Here is a 17,807-nt window from a genome sequence, read left to right as displayed (position 1 = left end):
AGCCAGTGACAGGCAAAACAAGATGGGGAACACTGCTGACCTGCCCAGCATTCTCTAAGTGCCTGACGGGGCCGGGTGTAAGAGAATATGAAGGGAACAATTAGAGATAAGATGTTGGCAATTCTTTGGAGGAGTTTTGCTGCAAAAAGCAGCAAAAAAATTAAGGTGGTAGATGATGAGGAGAGGAGGTTAAAAAAAATTTGTTCAAAATTTCTTTCGTTTGCTTTTTTAAGTGGGAGAAATATTTGTATGCTGATGACCTGTTCACTGTTCATTTGTTCTTGCGTGTCTATATGCTGGTGGTAAAAAAATGTATGAGAGGACAGGATTCTTGGAACTTTAACCTTCACTGGCTTGAGGGGACCAGACCTAGTTCACTGGGAATGGAACTGGTTTCATGCAGATGTGTGACAAGTTTTTTAATGGTAACAGGCCAGAAGACAAACTGTAATATTGAAGTGGTGGTGTATGTGGTTGTATGAAATTTCTCTTTAAAATAAGTTACCCTATCATCTGTCCCTGTTATGGAGAATTTATTATCTATAGACTTGATCAGAAGATCCTCTTCTCTCACTATGGAAAAACTAAGGAAGCCTCTTCCTATTGATGTTATTATTGATAATATTTAATAGGTCTCTATTAAAAGAGACCTTGGCAAACTCTGGTTATATATAGGTATTATACATACCTATAAGGTGCCAGGCAGTCAGGTCCTTAAGTCAAGGGAATTAAAAGGATGGAGAAGGGGAAGAATCAAAGCAAGAAAGCAAGAGAAAGCTTTCCGGATGAATGCTAAGTCCCCTCACCAAGTACAAGAGAAAAGGGAGACTTAAAAGGGCCAATCTAGAACCTGCCTACTGGAACTCCATTACTACTCTGAAACTTTCAAATATGTTAGAGTCCCCAAAACCATGAAGAAATACGTAAGTGTAAAGTATTATTAATAGTGATAGTAATAAAAAGCTTAGAGAATTCTAAAGGTACTGTAATTTCAGTACAAAATTTTTAAATTCAGTAGGACTTAAAGGTTAGCACTAGGTTAAGATTTCTTTTAGGACTAACTACTCTCTCTGTGTTCTCTGCAAGTTGTTTCCTCCCCTGCCCAAGCATCAAAACCTACCCTGAGTTTCTTTACATTAAAACTCCACTGTATCTTCATTACACAACAGTTGTCTAAATAAAAACCAAGATGATCAATACCTCAGAATGTAAAAACCCATTAGCTCCATAAAGAGCAAAAGATTATCAGAATTATGAAAAAATTAACTGCCAGTTTCTTTATGCTGAAAAAGGTGTTGTATTACTCACTTTTAATCCAGCCGCATAGCCCACTGGCTGTGGGGCAATATTGGACTGTCCAGCTTCCCCTATGACCACAGCTAAGCCAAAGACCTCCTGGAAGGCATCTCGGATGGCAGCAACTTTTACTTCTTTATTTGAGGTCACTACAATATCCAGTTCACCTCCAGATTCTACAAAGATCAGAAGAAAATTTCAATTCCAAATTAAAATAATGAGATTCTCATAAGCAATGCCATATGCTAACATTTTATTAATAATTATTACTGACCTCACAAAATACAGCAAGACACAGATGATGAACTTTTTTATAGGCTGAGGAAACTAAGATTGATAAGGCCTTGCCTAAGGTAACACAGCTACTTACTTAGCGATGATGTCGGGACTCAAACCTAGGTCTGTCACATACCAAAATCTTCTTTTCACTACACAGCTGATCCATCACACACGTTTTCATCTCCTCATCTAACAGCATCTTATTCCAAGTGCTTAGACCCAAACTACCACTTTTCCTGACTTAAAAATGAGCACTTAATGCATTATCTGAGGGAGTCTCATCTGCAGGCAGAAGATAGCACATATCTTCTAATGGTTCTGAGTATCCCATCTGCCACAGAACACAACAGTTTTTTTTCTATGGAATACTGTTCCAGAATGTATTAGTAGCCCCACCTTAAAATAGCATTTTGTGGTCAAACAAGCTTGGGAACTACTTTACATGTTTCTTTCTTAGAAATTCACAATGAACATTAACATCAAGATTCTGAGAAAACCAGAAGTTAAAATTCATGGCTTTAACCCAGTACTTTCCATACTTAATGTGTTCATGGAATATGTTAACATCTAATAACCACTCCTAGAAAGTTTTCCATAGATGTCAATTTGGGAAATAATGTTCTAACAGCTATGAAAAAAGTTTAATTTTCTACTATATCACTCTATTGATTTCACAAGATCTCATTTGCTAGTAAGTTTAAACTTTGGATAAAACATTGCATTTTTTAAGGCTGCAAATCAAAATGGTTTTTCTGCTGTTGTTTAGTAAAGACACACATCTATTATACACAAACTTCTAATACCATGGGGATGCTGGAGTTCCTAGGCCTTCAACTATTGAGCTATCACAGAAATGAATTATGTGGCTTGTGAAATCCAAGTTACACATTTAGGATACACTAGAGAAAATGAAAATGAAGACTGTTATTGATGATTACAAGTAATTTGTCAGAGTTGTAAAGAAGCCTGCACTAAATGAGGACTGCCATGAAATGTTTATCTAGGAAACAGTTTAAATGTGGGAGTCAACTTTATCATACAACCACATCATTAAAAGAAAAAAAAACAGCAGATGCCACAAATGGGATATTTAGTTATAAATTATACAACTATTACTGTCCTAATATGCAAGCATATAAGGAAATGGAAATACCAACATATATAAAACTTGAAATTTAAAAAGGCTAAGATATGAAATAAAGATTTTAAAACCTTTTTATTTTCAATTATTTTTAAAACCTATGTACCATTTAGACAGAGTAATTTGATCAAATACACCTAATTTTTAAAAAAATCTTTACCTAACAGTTTGTGACATACTGAGTTCAAAGACCTAGTTCTGAGCATGGCGTATTTCGCTACTTAGTATGAATGGCTATCACTAGTAAATAGATTTATCCAGAAAGCTGTTTGTATGGTAAACCATTTTGCCCCAGAAACAATGCTATGCTTTTCCCTAATATGTTGTGGAATAGCTGATAGTATCTTCAAAATACGTGGGCTTTTTATCAAGTATCTTTTTTCCTAATAGGATGATCTATAGCTCCCATCTTTACTAGAATTTCATAAGTTACTAAAACCTAAAAGCATTGACTCCCATAGGAGAGAAGAGAACAAATACACTTTTTACTCATTTCTTCCTCCTTGTGGGACATGTCTCTTGACCCTATCTGAGTACCGTTCCACTGAACTTCAGCTCAAAAGGCTTTTTCAGCCTTTTTGTAGTAAGTAGTGCCAACTTTAATGATGACGGGAAAAGTAATTCTAAGAACACAGGAAGCTAAACTGTGTTAAAATGCATTTCTTTTTTTTTTAAGATTTTATTTATTTATTTAATTGACACAGAGAGAGAGAGAGAGACAGCGAGAGAGGGAACACAGCAGGGGGAGTGGGAGAGGGAGAAGCTGGCTTCCCGCGGAGCTGGGAGCCCGATGTGGGGCTCGATCCCAGGACGCTGGGATCATGACCTGAGCCGAAGGCAGTCGCTTAACCAACTGAGCCACCCTGGCGCCCCATAAAATGCATTTCTAACAGTTCTTATGCTTTCTTGATACATCTGAAACTGTTACGGTGATTTCTAGAATATTTCTGTAAAAATACCTTAAGCTTTAATTCAAGTTTTGTTACATCAGAATAGTCTTTGCTTTTGCTGCCTGTCAATAAGGTGTCAACTTTTTCACATCAGTTTTATTGCTTTTTATAGCTAACTGATTAAGACTATATATTGTTATGATTTCGCTAATAGACATTTCATTTTGTATCTTCCCCTATAACCCCACCCCCTTCGTCTTTTGCCTTTTTCTTGATGTCAGGCTGACTACTGGCCTGAGAATAAGCCTTGGGTTTGAGTCCTGACTTCATTAGTTCTGTTACCTTGGGGAAGTCAATGAGCTTATTTCTTCACAGTAAAGTATCTGCCACCTCACAGGGCTTGTTCTAAGGATTAAGTAACTGCTTTCACAGTCTAACACAGTACCCGTTAAAATAGCAAGGACTCCAAAAATACTAATTTCCTTTCTTTCCCTCATTCAAAATACAAGCTTGTGAAGAAAAGAATATATAGGACACATTAATTATGTCAAATTCAATTATTATGAACATTATAAAGCCTTATCTAGGGCAGGGTCCAGTTTCTAAATCCTCTGGTAGTTATGAACACAAAAAACAATTCAGATGACTTAATACTTGATTTAATTTTATACTTTCAGGGAAGCAAAGTGGCCAAGTGCAAAAACAAATTGAATATGGGCCCAATCTAGCTCCACTAAGCTGTGTGGCCTAGGATAATGATCTCTCTGAACCCAGGGGTTCCTCACCTCAAACTTGAGAAAAATACTTACCTTGCAGAGTTTCTAAGTACTGCCTGGCAGAGCAAGAACTTAGTAAATGATACTTCTTACTAAGGTCTTATTCTTTGACATTTACTAAACTGTAAACCACCAACAGCACCAAGACTCCTGAAAGCTACTGACTTTTTATTGCTACTGAAAACCTCTGTTCTAGTACCTCTGTTCTAGTGCACAGCTTTGGCTTCCAAGTTGTTATCTTTAACAGAATGACTAGTAATTGCTCACTGATCCTGCTAAGCAATTGTTTCTTCACACACTGGACATGTACATTTAAAATTAAATGGCAGACAGCATGTATGTCTATGTCATCTGTCCGGAGAATTCTTGGGAAGGAGGATTCAAAGGTGCTTAAAATAGCTTCCCCACCAAACTTACTAATCAGGTATTATTAATAAATAGATTAACTTCCTCTAAAAATATTATTCCCAGGTTAAGCATAATCACATTTAATTAAAACAGATAACTGGACAATTATCAAAATCAAATATAAACAAAGCATCATTTCAAATGTCCTTAGTGAATAAAATAAAATTCATACAAAGCAACACTAACTGTATTTATAATTAAAATGTATTACTTACAATTGAAGTATACTAATTAGTATACTAATGCATATTGGTTTTACTCCTCCCAAAGTTCATTCTGTGGAGTTTTCAAAATTTATTTGTGACTAAGAAAAAGATAAATTAATAATACCAACACTAAGACTTACAATCAACTTACAACATAAAAGGATTTCCACTGATTACAAGACTATGGAATCACAGTGAGAGGCTGACAAAGGCAAATACTTTAAAAACATACAGCACATGCTGCTCTATCTTAAGTACGTACTGATATATGGAGCCATGCCAGGGTCCAGCGTTGTAATCATGCTTTCTACTGAATGTTTTGTTTTATCGAGCATAGATTTCACCATAGGATTTCCGGCCACACCCTGCACAAGACAAATTGACATATAAACGCCCATTCTAAGTAAAGAACACCTGATGGTGAGAGAAAACTTTTTTAAAGTTTCTGATACATCGCAGACCTGTAATTTGTTAAAATGTAAGAAAAACAAGGTTATGGCCATGTCAAATTGCTCTTAAGTTTTCAAAATGCTCACTGTCACCTTCTCTCCTTCTCATAGACCCATGCAGTCTGCAGATCACACTGTGAGGAGCACTGACCTGGGAAGTAGGTATACACACACATATGTGTGTTCATTTTATGGATGTATATATTCATACGTATTCATTTTATACATGTATACATACACACGCATTTTATTTCTCTGTATTTTAATTTCATTTCACATCTACTTATTTCTATGAAAGACCAGGTAAAACTTATCCATCAAGGTCCCAAATAAAAACTGTAATTAGTCATCTCCATAGACTCACACTTGGTTCCTTAAGAAAAAAATAAAAATATTAACATTTCTCATCCTTATTCCCCAGAAGTTACCTATTAATATATATTACTCTGCTATCTTCTACTAATGTTTCTTCTTTTTTCCTACTTCATATTTGTTGTGTTAATTCCCAAATTCTCTTTTAGCCCAGATCTAGTCCTCTGAATTCTTAAAACCACACTATTAAACAGAAGGAACCAGGTTTGAGTCTTCCCTTAACATGCTACACTTCTCCGGTGGTAAAAAGGACTTCAAGGGAGCCGTGCCCCCTGAGATGGCCTCTGGCTAACAGGCCACCATTCCACCTCTTCCAACCTACCACTGAACCAAGGTGAGTCAGAAAAAAGCGGAGTCCGTAACACGGGTATTTAAAACTGTCAACCAATCTTACGCGGGGTATTAAAAGAACGATTTACAAGACATGTCGAGCTGAGCTAACGGACACACTGACACATGCTCTTAACCGGAGAAATAAGGAATAATACCTGTATGAAGAAAACTTTAAAAAGTACAGAAGGATTAAAAAAAAAGAAGCTTAGGAAAATACCATCTTTATGAAACATAAAGCTCAAGTGTAGTAAATTAGTTATAATTTAGCCACCTACCGATTTAAAAATATTTAATATATAATTAAGTTGCAGCCAAACCCTCAGAATATTGGGAGGAATGTGACAGAGTAATCCCAAAATTCATTAAGAGAAATAAACAGAAAAAACGAGTAAAGAAAAATTCTGAAGTAAAGAGAAACTGGCAAACTTATAAAACTAAATACTGATCCATCGTTATGAACGCAGAGACTTGGAACTGACCTTTCTTTCTTTACTCATCAATGCATATTCCCCATCCCACCCGAGCAGAGTAGACTTTCAGTAAGTATTAGTATAATAATAAACAGAGTTAACAATAACTAAAATAGTAGGGTACTATTGCAGGGACAGGCCAAACAGCAGAATAGAACAGAGTCCAGAAACTGACATTAACAAACAACTGCATAACTAAGATAAAGATGACATATCAAAACACTGGGATATGATGTTGGAACAGCTGAGTAAGTGGTTGGAAGAAAATTAAGTTTGACTTCTACTTTACGTAATAAAGTTAAGTGTCAGAAACATTAAATTGGTAGGTATTAAAAAAAAAACGAAACCCATAGAAGAATTCGAAGAAATCACAGAACATTTACCACATACCGTGGTGGGAAAAGGTCATTCTTTTTTTTTTTTTAAGATTTTATTTATTATTTATTTGAGACAGAGAGAATGAGAGAGACAGAGAGCACATGAGAGGGGGGAGGGTCAGAGGGAGAAGCAGACTCCCCGCCCAGCAGGGAGCCCGATGCGGGACTCGATCCCGGGACTCCAGGATCATGACCTGAGCCGAAGGCAGTCGCTTAACCAACTGAGCCACCCAGGCGCCCCGGAAAAGGTCATTCTTAACATAAAAAAATGAAAAGAAAAAAAGACTACTGAAAATTTAGAAGCTTTTGTATCACAAAAGGGTAATAAAATTTAAATGTATGATAAAAGAGAAAACGTCAATAAATGACAGCGTGTAATAAAATATTTCTACATGAGGAGCTCTTACAAATTCATTTAGAAAGGAAAATCATCCCAATTCAAAAATGGGCAAAGAACACGACTAGAGACTTCACAAAGAAAAAATACAAACAAAAAAACATATGAAAAAATGTTCAAATTTGGTAACCAAGAAAAGCAAATCAAAACGAGGTTATTTTTTTTGTCTATCAAATTAGAAAACGTTCTATTTCAAATTCATTATGAGTGCTGGCAAGTGAAAAATGCTGGGACAGTCTATTTTGGTATAACCCTCCTGGAGAGTCATTTTTATCAGTAATTTTTAAAATGTTCACTCTGACATTCATCAGGAATTAACCTCAATAAAACAGAGATGGGCATAAAGATCTGCATGCAAGAGTGCTCATCATAGTTGTATTTGTAAGAATTACTATTAGAGAACGCTAAAGTACATTAGTAAAATATGGGAAATAAATGCCCCATGGCATGGAGGGCAAAAACAGCCATAAAGAAAAAAAAATTTTCTGAAGAATATTTATGACTGGGAAAATGTTCCTGATATATGCTAGATAAAGACAAACAAAAGATACAAAATAGTGTCCACATGTTACTACCCATTTTGACTTACTAAAAAAATTACACCTACACAGATATGCACATAAAAAAGACTGAGAAGAACTATAGAAAACTAGTAATAATAAAAAGAATTATTTTTTCATTATACCATTCTATATTTTCAAAATCATTCTAATGAACATCTAATAGTTTCAAAATTAAAAAGTTCAGTATAACTTTCAAACTAAATACCCCTTACCTTAATAAAACCCCAGAGTCCACCAGCAGATGCCTCATCCTGACCTCTACCAACTCGAGGATCTTCTTGCTCCTCTGGAAAAGTAATGGCTGATGTGGTCCCCGGTCCCTGGGCCAGAGATGTCAAACTGGCTTGCTGAGTAATGGGAGTCGGCAACATACCTAGTAAATGGCAAAAATTTCTAATATATGTAATTTATTTCATAAACTATTTTCTATAAAAGGAAGATACACTATAGGAGATAAGTAGTTCAAAATAGCTTTAATAATGTAAATATATACTCAGGCATTTCAAGACTGAATGATGCACTCCAAGAATCACCTAAACCTTCACAAAATACAAATGAAACAAAATTCTGAAGAAATTTCCTGACCTTTTTGTAGGCTTTTTAACTAAACATTCTGAAAATGGGCAAAATATTTATCAAAAAGTACTTCCTGTTGGTCCCATTTAGCACCTGGATGTGGGCAACTATAATTCTAATCCCTTCAATGCATAAAAATAATTGATGTAAGCACCCAAGCCCATCATATAAAAGCATGTAACAATTACTACTTATTTCATATGCCCTACTTTAACTCAAAAAATAAAATTCACATATTCAAAGACATAGACATAATGCCTGTACTATGCAAAAAATTTTATTTGTAGAAGTAGATTAGCAAAGTTGGATAATAAAAATCAGAACAAAGCTGCTTCTTTTCCTAAAATGAGAAGTAACAGGCAAAAGATGACAAGGACGAAGTTTTGATACTAGTTTCCAACAACCATTCCAGGGAAGCCAAGAAGGTAGGTGTAACCAACTTAGAAAAGATGGCCCATTACCATAAACCTAAGGCACACATGAGCTTTTATTTGGTTTTAAATTTCTACCTGGCTAAATAAAACTACTCCCTGGACCATTCTTGTCCAGATAACCTTTTAAGAAAAGCTGTAAAGAAGACTGTCAAATATCACCCTGGTGTCTCTCTATAAGTATACAAAATATTAGAACAAGTATTTCGAATTTTATCTGACACTACATACACTATACATACTCTACATTTTACAACACACAAAATTTATCATTTACTAGTAACATCAGCTTTATTTTGATAATATAAGTGTCAAAACGCGAGAACAGAAAACTCCAGAGATCAAAGATAGGAGTTAAAAGTAATGTAGCAAAAAAGAAAAAAAGTTAAAAAAAAAAAAAAAGGAATGCAGAAATACTGAAACACTCAAACAGTACTGATGAGAAAGTGAAATGGTGCAACTGCTTTGGAAAACAGTCTAGCAGTTTCTTAAAAGCGAACAATTCCATGCGTAGTTATATACCCAAGAGACATGAAAATATGTCCTCACAAAAACCAGTACACAAATGTTCATAAAAGCAGTATAATACCAAAAAGTAGAAACAACACAAAAGTTCATCAATGGATGAAATGAATCAACAAAATGTGGAAGAAAAATCCATACTATGGAATACTGAGCCATAAAAAAGAACAGAGTACAGACACATGCTACAATGTGGATGAACTTAAAAATATACTAAGGGGAACCTGGGTGGCTCAGTCGGTTAAGCGTCTGCCTTCGGCTCAGGTCATGATCCCAGGGTCCTGGGATCGAGCCCCGCATCAGGCTCCCTGCTCAGTGGGGAGTCTGCTTCTCCCTCTCCTCCCTCGGCCCCTCCCCACACTCGTGTGCTCGCTCACCTGCTCTCTCAAATAAATAAAACTTCAAAAAAAAAATACTAAGTGAAAGAAGTTTTCACAAAAGACTATATATGGTACGATTCCATTTATATGAAAGATCCAAAATAGGTATATTCGGAGACATAAAACAGATGAATGATTGGGGCGGTGAACATCGGGAGCAAGTAGGGAGTGACTGCTAACAGGTAGAGGGCTTCTTTTTGGGGATGATTAGAAGGTTCTATAACTGATGAGAGTGACGATGGCTCAACTCTGTAAATACTGTGACAACTACTGAATTGTATACTTTAAAGGGGTGAATTGTATGATACGTAAATTATTTACCAATAAAGCAGTTATTAAAAAACGTATTTAAACATTAGCTGTAGTCATTTATTTCAAAGTATCAGTAAGAGAGAATTACCTGTTACGGGAGGTGCAGAGAATGACGGCATCAGGGGTGTCTGGGGAGCTCTTCCTGCATGTCCCCTTGTAATGTCGTAAGTTGCCCCAACGGAAAATCCCGACGTGGGAGGACCAGAAGAGGGTGCAGATAAAAGAGTGCTTGGGGCAGAAGATGAAGCCGGGAAGTGGGACAGAGGAGGATTACTGAAGGCAGCAGCAGGTGGTGGAGAGACAGGAGGTGGGATGGAAGTAGCAAGGGCTGGAACAGAAGGGACCGGTGAAGGCGGCACGAAGGGCAAGGGTGCGGAAGGCCTCACAGGAGGGAGGGATGGCTGAGGGGTGGAGTACGCGTGTGGCGGCAAGGACTGTATGGACGACACATTTGGAGAAGAGAAAGAACTGGTTGCAGCTAGAAGATGGGGAGGAAAAAAACCCACAAAATTGGAAATGCTTTTCACTTAGTTTTCAAAGTATCTCATTACTTTTTTATTGCAAAATTTAAAAATTTAACAGACCATAACCCAATAACTTTTTTTCACTGTGTTATTTAAAATATACAACACATACGACTAGGTGCAAATGACTTTCGACTCCCCTAAGTAAAAGTAGCAGTTATATACAATTGTTATAGTCCTGTTTGTAAGTAGATCTTTTTGTTTTCATTCATTTTGCTCTTTTTAAAGAAAATAGAGCCGTTTTTCACCCCTGCTGCTTTCAGCATAAAAACCTACACAGTGACTCAAAAATTTTGGTCAGAAGGTTAATCATCACAAACTCATCGAACACAAGACAAAACTAACACATGCTTTTTAGGATAGTTTTGTCCTAAGAAGATGATATATAGTCAGTATGACTATAGAGAACAAAAGTTTACCCAAAGCAAAATATACTTTTAGGCTTAAATAAAAAAGGTCACTTCCCTTCATCCTGGCAAAAGATGAGAGATGTTTTCATCTATGTATTCTTCTTTTAACTGACTCTGAGAAAAGTTAACGGTGTCGTTCCTACCCTCCAGACACACGAGGTGCCAGCACGGCCACATACCTAAAGGCAGCGGGGTGGAAGCCACAGCAGCTGCGGCCAGTCCCGCGGGGTGCGGTGGAGGGGTCCCCGGGGGGGTTGTCTCTATTCCGCTCTCTTCCATCATTTTTCTTCAGTTACGGTTTACTGTAAAAAGAGAGAAATGTAACATATATTGCACAGTAATCAAGTGTATTTTTAAAGAATAACTTTAGAAAGAAATCATCAAGACACAGAGGTCTATACGATTTATAACGCCACTTATTTCTGGATAAAGGATCTGTCAAATTCCTAGGAAAACACTGTCTGTGACAATGTTTAATATGCACGTAATATGCACGTAACATTTTCATACACATACCTTATAATTGGGAAATAATTTTATGTTAACTATTTGTAAATTTCAAACAGTAACTCACTAATATAATTTTCTGCTACATGAATATACGTTAGACTTTTATCTACATTCCAGTTACTATTATATTTAAAATAAAAATATATTAAGTTTTTTTTTCTTTCCCCGTTAAACATTATATATGGGCTATTTCTGTTAACATGAAAAAAAAAAACTGAAATGTGCTCAATTCCCAGTGTCCCTGGTTCACATTTAAAATCATACTTAGTGGGGCGCCTGGGTGGCTCAGATGGTTAAGCCTCTGCCTTCCGCTCAGGACATGATCCTGGAGTCCCGGGATCAAGCCCTGCGTCGGGCTCCTTGCTCCGCAGGGTGTCTGCTTCTCCCCCTCCTTCCTGCTCGAGCTCTCTCTATCTCTGTCTCTCTCAAATAAATAAATATTAAAAATAAATAAATAAATAAATAAAATCATACTTAGTAATGGCTAAATGATATGTCTCATTTTTTTAGAAATGTTAACTTCAGCAAAAATGTTACATGGTAACTAAACACCAGTCCTAAGATAAAAATGGATTATAAAATAGGGGAAAACTTCCTTAAAAATTACGAACTTTCAAGTGTGTCTTGAGTATAAAATCAAAACCTCTAAATAAAACTTCTGTTTTTGATTTTGATGTGTTTAGTCATTTAACAAATACTCAGTGAAAGTCACTTGCTTGATAAGCACTGTACTGGTGCCTCTGGACATACAATGTAAGCAAAAACTAACAAAACTTACAGTCCAGTACAGGAGAGGATCAAATAATACCACTAACGTACAATGAACTGTAGCCTTAATTATGTGCTCTGAGGGTAAGAACACCATCCTATTTGAGAAGAATACGATTTTCAGTTGAGTGAGGAAAAGAAGTCACATATAAACAGAGATCTGAAAGATGTATAGAATTTAATTAGGCAAGGAAAAAGAAGTAAACAGGGAGGATTCCAGAAAAAGTGAACATACGCTATGTATACCAGCCCTGTAAGGCAGAGGGGACAAGACACATTCAAGAAAACCCATGTGGGCAAGGAACAGGAAAAAAAGAATGAAGACCGGAGACATAGGCAAGAACCTAGACCGTGTTGAACCTTATAAACCACGTCAAGGAGTTGGGTTTTTTAAGAAGAGAAAGGCACCACACAGCATTCAAGCTGGGGATGACATACTTGTCTTTTAACTTTTTTGAAGAAATTTTAGATTTGTAAAAAGATGCAAAAATAGACCAGAGTTCCTAAGTATCCTACACCCAGCTTCTCCCACCGACAGCATGTTACCTAACTGCAGTAGAGTGATCACACCCAGGAAATTAACACTGATGCAATACTAGTAACTAACGATTTTATTTGGATTTTCACCTGTTTCTACTTGTGTATGTTTCTGTGTGTGTGTAGTTCTATAAAGTTTCATCATACACAAAGACTCGTATAACCAACACCACAATCAGGATTCAGAACGGTCCCATCACCCTAAAGAAACTCCTTCATGGTGCTCCTTTGTCACAGCCTCCCACTAACCACAAGCTGTGACAACGGACTATTCTCTTATCATTTTCTCATTTAATGAATGTTACCTAAATAGAATCATACAGCATATAACATTTTGAGATCGGCCTGTTTTTAGTCAATATAATGCTGAGACCTATCCACGTTGTTGGATGTATCACTACATTTTTTTTAAATTGCTGAACAGTATTCCATTTTACTGATGTGCCACAGTTTATCTACTGGTCTGGTGAAGGACATTTAGGCTAATTCCAGTTTTTGGCAAGTCATATTTGTGTTCTGAAAACATTCCTTTGACCACAGTATGCAGGTTGGGACACAGGGCAGTCAGAGTAAATGCAGAGAGACTATTAAGGAGGATAGAAGTAATTCATACAGGAACTGAGAACTCCCAAGACAAGTGCTTCTCAAGTGCCGGAGGGGAGGAGAGTGATCTTGCCTCCCAGGGGTCACTGGGCAACGTCTGAGACATTTTTGGTTGTCAGAACTAGAGCAACTACTGGTACCTAGTAGGTAGAGGCTAGGAATACCACTAAAAATTGCACAATTTACAGAAAAACCCTCACAAGAAAGAATTACCTGGCCCCACGTATCAATAGTGCCAAGAGTGATCAGCTTTGCCCTAGACTAGTGTGATGACAGGGGAGATAGGGAAGAATGAGTAGATTCAAAAACTGGATATGGGGCATGACTTGCACAACTAACGGTATAGATGGCTATGCATTCACTAAGATAGGGAATATGGGAAAAGGTCGAGATGTTTGAAGTCTTCTTTTTGGGGAAGGGGTATTAATGCACTGTTTAAAATTGGACATACGGAGTTTAAGCTCCTGGAAACACCCAAATAGAGATACTGACATGGTCTGTGGTTTAGCAGTAAGTGTAGGTTTCTTCAGTTTACTGACAGTCTCTAAAGTCATGTTCTGGGATAAGGTTATCTAAGAGAACACCAAGTGAAAAAGAAAAGATGACCCAACTGATCCTTGAAAAAGTGCCTGGCAAAAGATGAGCCTGCAGAGAAGAGTGAGATGACCAAAGAGGAGAAAACCAGGAGAATGTGGTGTCCAAAAGCCAAAGAAGTTCCAAGGTGGGAAGGGGCAGCAGTATCAAATGCTGCAGAAATGCCAAAACAGGGTGGTATCTGAAAAAATGCAGTCCATTTTCCAAACTGAAGATACGAACACAGTGAGAGCAGTTTCCATGGAAAGAGCGGGGCTAGAAGCCAGTTTCAACTGGACTGAGTAGGAGAAGGTGAGGTAGAGATACACAACACTTTCAAAGAGTTTAGTTGTGAAAGCAGAGGCAACATCTATGGCATTTAAATAGAGACCAGGGATCAGGGAGGCACCATCTTTTCATTCAGTATCTCTACACCAAAGGGAGATAACCTGGAACACAAAGAGCCTTCGGGGGACTGCATTGCTCCCTGCCAAAGCTACCTCTTTTCATCTCCCCATTTTCCTCCTTACAGATGCTACCAAATCCTTACACTGGCCACTGGAAGTCACATTTAAAGATAATCTTTTTTTTTTTTTTTTTAAAGATTTTATTATTTATTTGACAGAGAGAGCGAGCGAGAGAGGGAACACAAGCAGGGGGAGTGGGAGAGGGAGAAGCAGGCTTCCTGCCGAGCAGGGAGCCCGATGTGGGACTCGATCCCAGGACCCTGGGATCATGACCTGAGCCGAAGGCATACGCCCAATGACTGAGCCACCCAGGTGTCCTTAAAGATAATCTTGATCCCTAAAATTAATGAATGTGTTGGCACATAGCGTGTGCAATAAAAACAACTTATAACCTGCAATAAAGGGTCAATTTCTTTCAGTCTTTAAAAGACACACTAAGAAATGGCTTAATGACGTTATCAGGCAAATTTTGTGTGCATAAATATTATGCCTTCTTACTGAAGGAAAGCTACTGTGGTAACAGTGAAGTGTCAGCTGGTAAAGGTTTTAGTGCATACCGCTCATCAGCATAAAAAGTGTTACTAATGTATCAACATTAAAGAAAGTGATGAAAACGGCTTAGAAAATTGAGTCCTCAGGGCACCTGAGTGGCTCAGATGGTTAAGCGTCTGCCTTCGGCTCAGGTCATGATCCCAGGGTCCTGGGATCGAGCCGCGCATCAGGCTCCCTGCTCCTTGGGAGCCTGCTTCTCCCTCTGCCTCTCTCTCTCTGTCTCTCATGAATAAATAAATAAAATCTTTAAAAAAAAAAAAAAAAGAAAATTGAGTCCTCAGTCTCTGGCTGACCCTCCTCTTCCAATTTGCTTCCATTGTGGTTTTTCTGGTACAAAGTAAATGGCTACTTATAAGAATACATAAAGAAATGGAATAATGCAGCTTTGATCAAAGTAAAAGCCTTAAAAGCAATTATTATTGATGTTCTAACAGATAACGAACTCCAAAGCAGGATGTGAGTTTTGTCTCTACATTCTCAGCTCTGATACCAAAATAAACTTCCATAAACGTTAACTGAATGAAATAGTGGCTGTGAAGGAAAAAGACCGGAACGCCAAAATGTCATGCTGGCAAGCAAGTACGTGTTGTCACTCAAAAACACCTACTCTTGACTGGCAGAAATGGATATAAATTTTGCCAATCTAGGATAGGAGCTATCTTGCAAATTTGACCGGAAACCGGTCCCAAGGGCGAACAAAGAGCAGAATGCAAAAGCTGGGGGAACCTAGGGGAGAATAAGCTACTTCCCACTGCCGTTCCCGGTGTGTGGACCCAGGAGTCGGGAGAAGGCGGGAACAGCCGAAATCCTGTGCCTGCAGACAGCGGCCTCCCCGCAGGCTCTGCCACGTCTCCAGGCCGGGCTGGGCCGGGCTAAGGTCAGCGGGCGCCTGCCGCCCGTCCCGCTCCGGCCGCCAGCGCGCTGGAAGGCGGAGCCAAACGGCCAGGGGCGCCGGTCTGGGTCCGCGCCCCGGAGCAAAGGGCCGGAACCAGACCCAGGACCCGCACCCACAGTGCTAAGCGCGGCAGGGACTGCTTGTCTGGCCAAGGGCCCCCGTGCCCCGGCCGCACCGTGCACGCTCGCACAGCCCGCGCTCGGGACTCGACAACTGCGGGGCTCCGACGCGACCCTAACCATCCCGCGGCGCCGGCCGGCCGGCCCGCCCACCTGGCAGGGACTGCGCCCGCTGGCGCCCGCATCCCATCCCGCCGCCCGCCAGCACCCGCGTCGCTGCTAAGCTGACGCTCACCTGGGGGGCCCGAGAGAGTGTCTGCGTGGCAGCTGCAAAGTGCGGGACAGAGAGTTCGGGGTGCTCAGACTACGGCTCCGAGAAGACCACGAAGATGCCGGCAGGAGCTCGCGGCCGCGCGTCCCCGCCTCCAAAATGGCCACCGGAGGCGCACGCCCCTACGCCTGCCACGTCGACCGCGCGCCGCCCCGCCCCGCGCCGCCCCGCCCCGCGCCGCCCCGCCCCGCGCCGCCCCGCCCCGCGCCGCCCCGCCCCGCGCCGCCCCGCCCCGCGCCGCCCCGCCCCGCGCCGCCCCGCCCCGCGCCGCCCCGCCCCGCGCCGCCCCGCCCGCCGGGAGCCTCGTCTCGCCCTGCCCCGCCCCGCGCCTCGCCCCGCCCCGCCCCGCCCGCCGGGAGCCTCCTCTCGCCCCGCCCCGCGCCCCGCCCCGCGCCTCACCCCGCCCCGCCCCGCCCGCCGGGAGCCTCGTCTCGCCCTGCCCCGCCCCGCGCCTCACCCCGCCCCGCCCCGCCCCCTGGGAGCCTCGTCGCGCCCCGCCCCGCCCCGCGCCTCGCCCCGCCCCGCGCCTCGCCCCGCCCCGCCCCGCCCCGCCCTCTGGGAGCCTCGTCGCGCCCCGCCCCGCCCCGCGCCCCGCCCCGCGCCTCGCCCCGCCCCGCCCCGCCCTCTGGGAGCCTCGTCGCGCCCCCGCCACGTCCCGGGAACGCAGGTTAAACTCGTCTGAGTACCTGTGACCTGAGGTCCTGCTGCCCAGGGAGTGGGCCCCGGCCCCTTCAAGAACATTTCCAGTAGCACGGTCATGCTTCGCTCTCCACGACCCTACACGCGGGAACGGCACCCTCGTTACCTCCTGTCTCCCTAATTCCATCTGTAAGATGAGAATATTATCTACCATCTCTCATTCAGACATGTAACAGTCAAAATGAGGAGTATGAAAGCACTTTTTTAAACTGCTGAGTGTTAAACACATGAAAAATTGTTTTTGTTGCTTCCAAATTCCTTTAGGAACCCATTTATAGATTTCACATTAATAGAGATCTTGGACTTGACAGTTGTGAGCATTCTAAAATGCCTCATTAAAAAGTTGACAGTATTGGGTGCCTGGGTGGCTCAGTTGGTTAAGCGACTGCCTTTGGCTCAGGTCATGATCCTGGAGTCCTGGGATCGAGTCCCACATGGGGCTCCCTGCTCAGCAGCGAGTCTGCTTCTCCCTCTGACCCTCCCCCTTCTCGTGCTCACTCTCTCTCATTCTCTCTCTCTCTCAAATAAATAAATAAAAAATCTTTAAAAAAAAAAAAAGTTGACAGTATTTAACTATGCCCTGACTTCAGATCTTCCTTTGCAACTACAGTGGGTTGTTTCTTTTGGTGGTGACTCTTATTCCATCCGCAGAGAATGTGTGTAGGTAGTTACCTAGGTTACTTTTCTAAAAGCGCTGTTTG

At 40.7% G+C, this 17,807-nt stretch overlaps 1 protein-coding gene across 1 annotated transcript in view; it reads right to left on the bottom strand.

Annotated features, from left to right (window-relative positions):
- Positions 1–16,532, bottom strand: part of PRRC1 (proline rich coiled-coil 1) — a 47,578-nt gene extending 31,046 nt beyond the window's left edge. The window contains exons 1-6 of the mRNA XM_045892055.3: positions 16,372–16,532; positions 11,292–11,414; positions 10,267–10,656; positions 8,170–8,330; positions 5,259–5,361; positions 1,309–1,472 (exon numbers count right to left, since the gene is read on the bottom strand). Of these exons, the coding sequence (XP_045748011.1) occupies positions 1,309–1,472; positions 5,259–5,361; positions 8,170–8,330; positions 10,267–10,656; positions 11,292–11,394 (921 nt within the window). The 5' untranslated portion in view covers positions 11,395–11,414; positions 16,372–16,532. The remainder of the gene's footprint in view (positions 1–1,308; positions 1,473–5,258; positions 5,362–8,169; positions 8,331–10,266; positions 10,657–11,291; positions 11,415–16,371) is intronic.
- Between the last annotated feature and the right edge of the window lie 1,275 nt (positions 16,533–17,807).

This window comes from Mirounga angustirostris, unplaced genomic scaffold (assembly GCF_029215605.1).
Source record: "Mirounga angustirostris isolate CCGP_5_RB_7025 unplaced genomic scaffold, mMirAng1.0.hap1 SCAF_7, whole genome shotgun sequence".
In the NCBI taxonomy this organism is placed as follows: domain Eukaryota; kingdom Metazoa; phylum Chordata; class Mammalia; order Carnivora; family Phocidae; genus Mirounga; species Mirounga angustirostris.
This window is presented reverse-complemented; position numbering and strand designations above follow the sequence as displayed.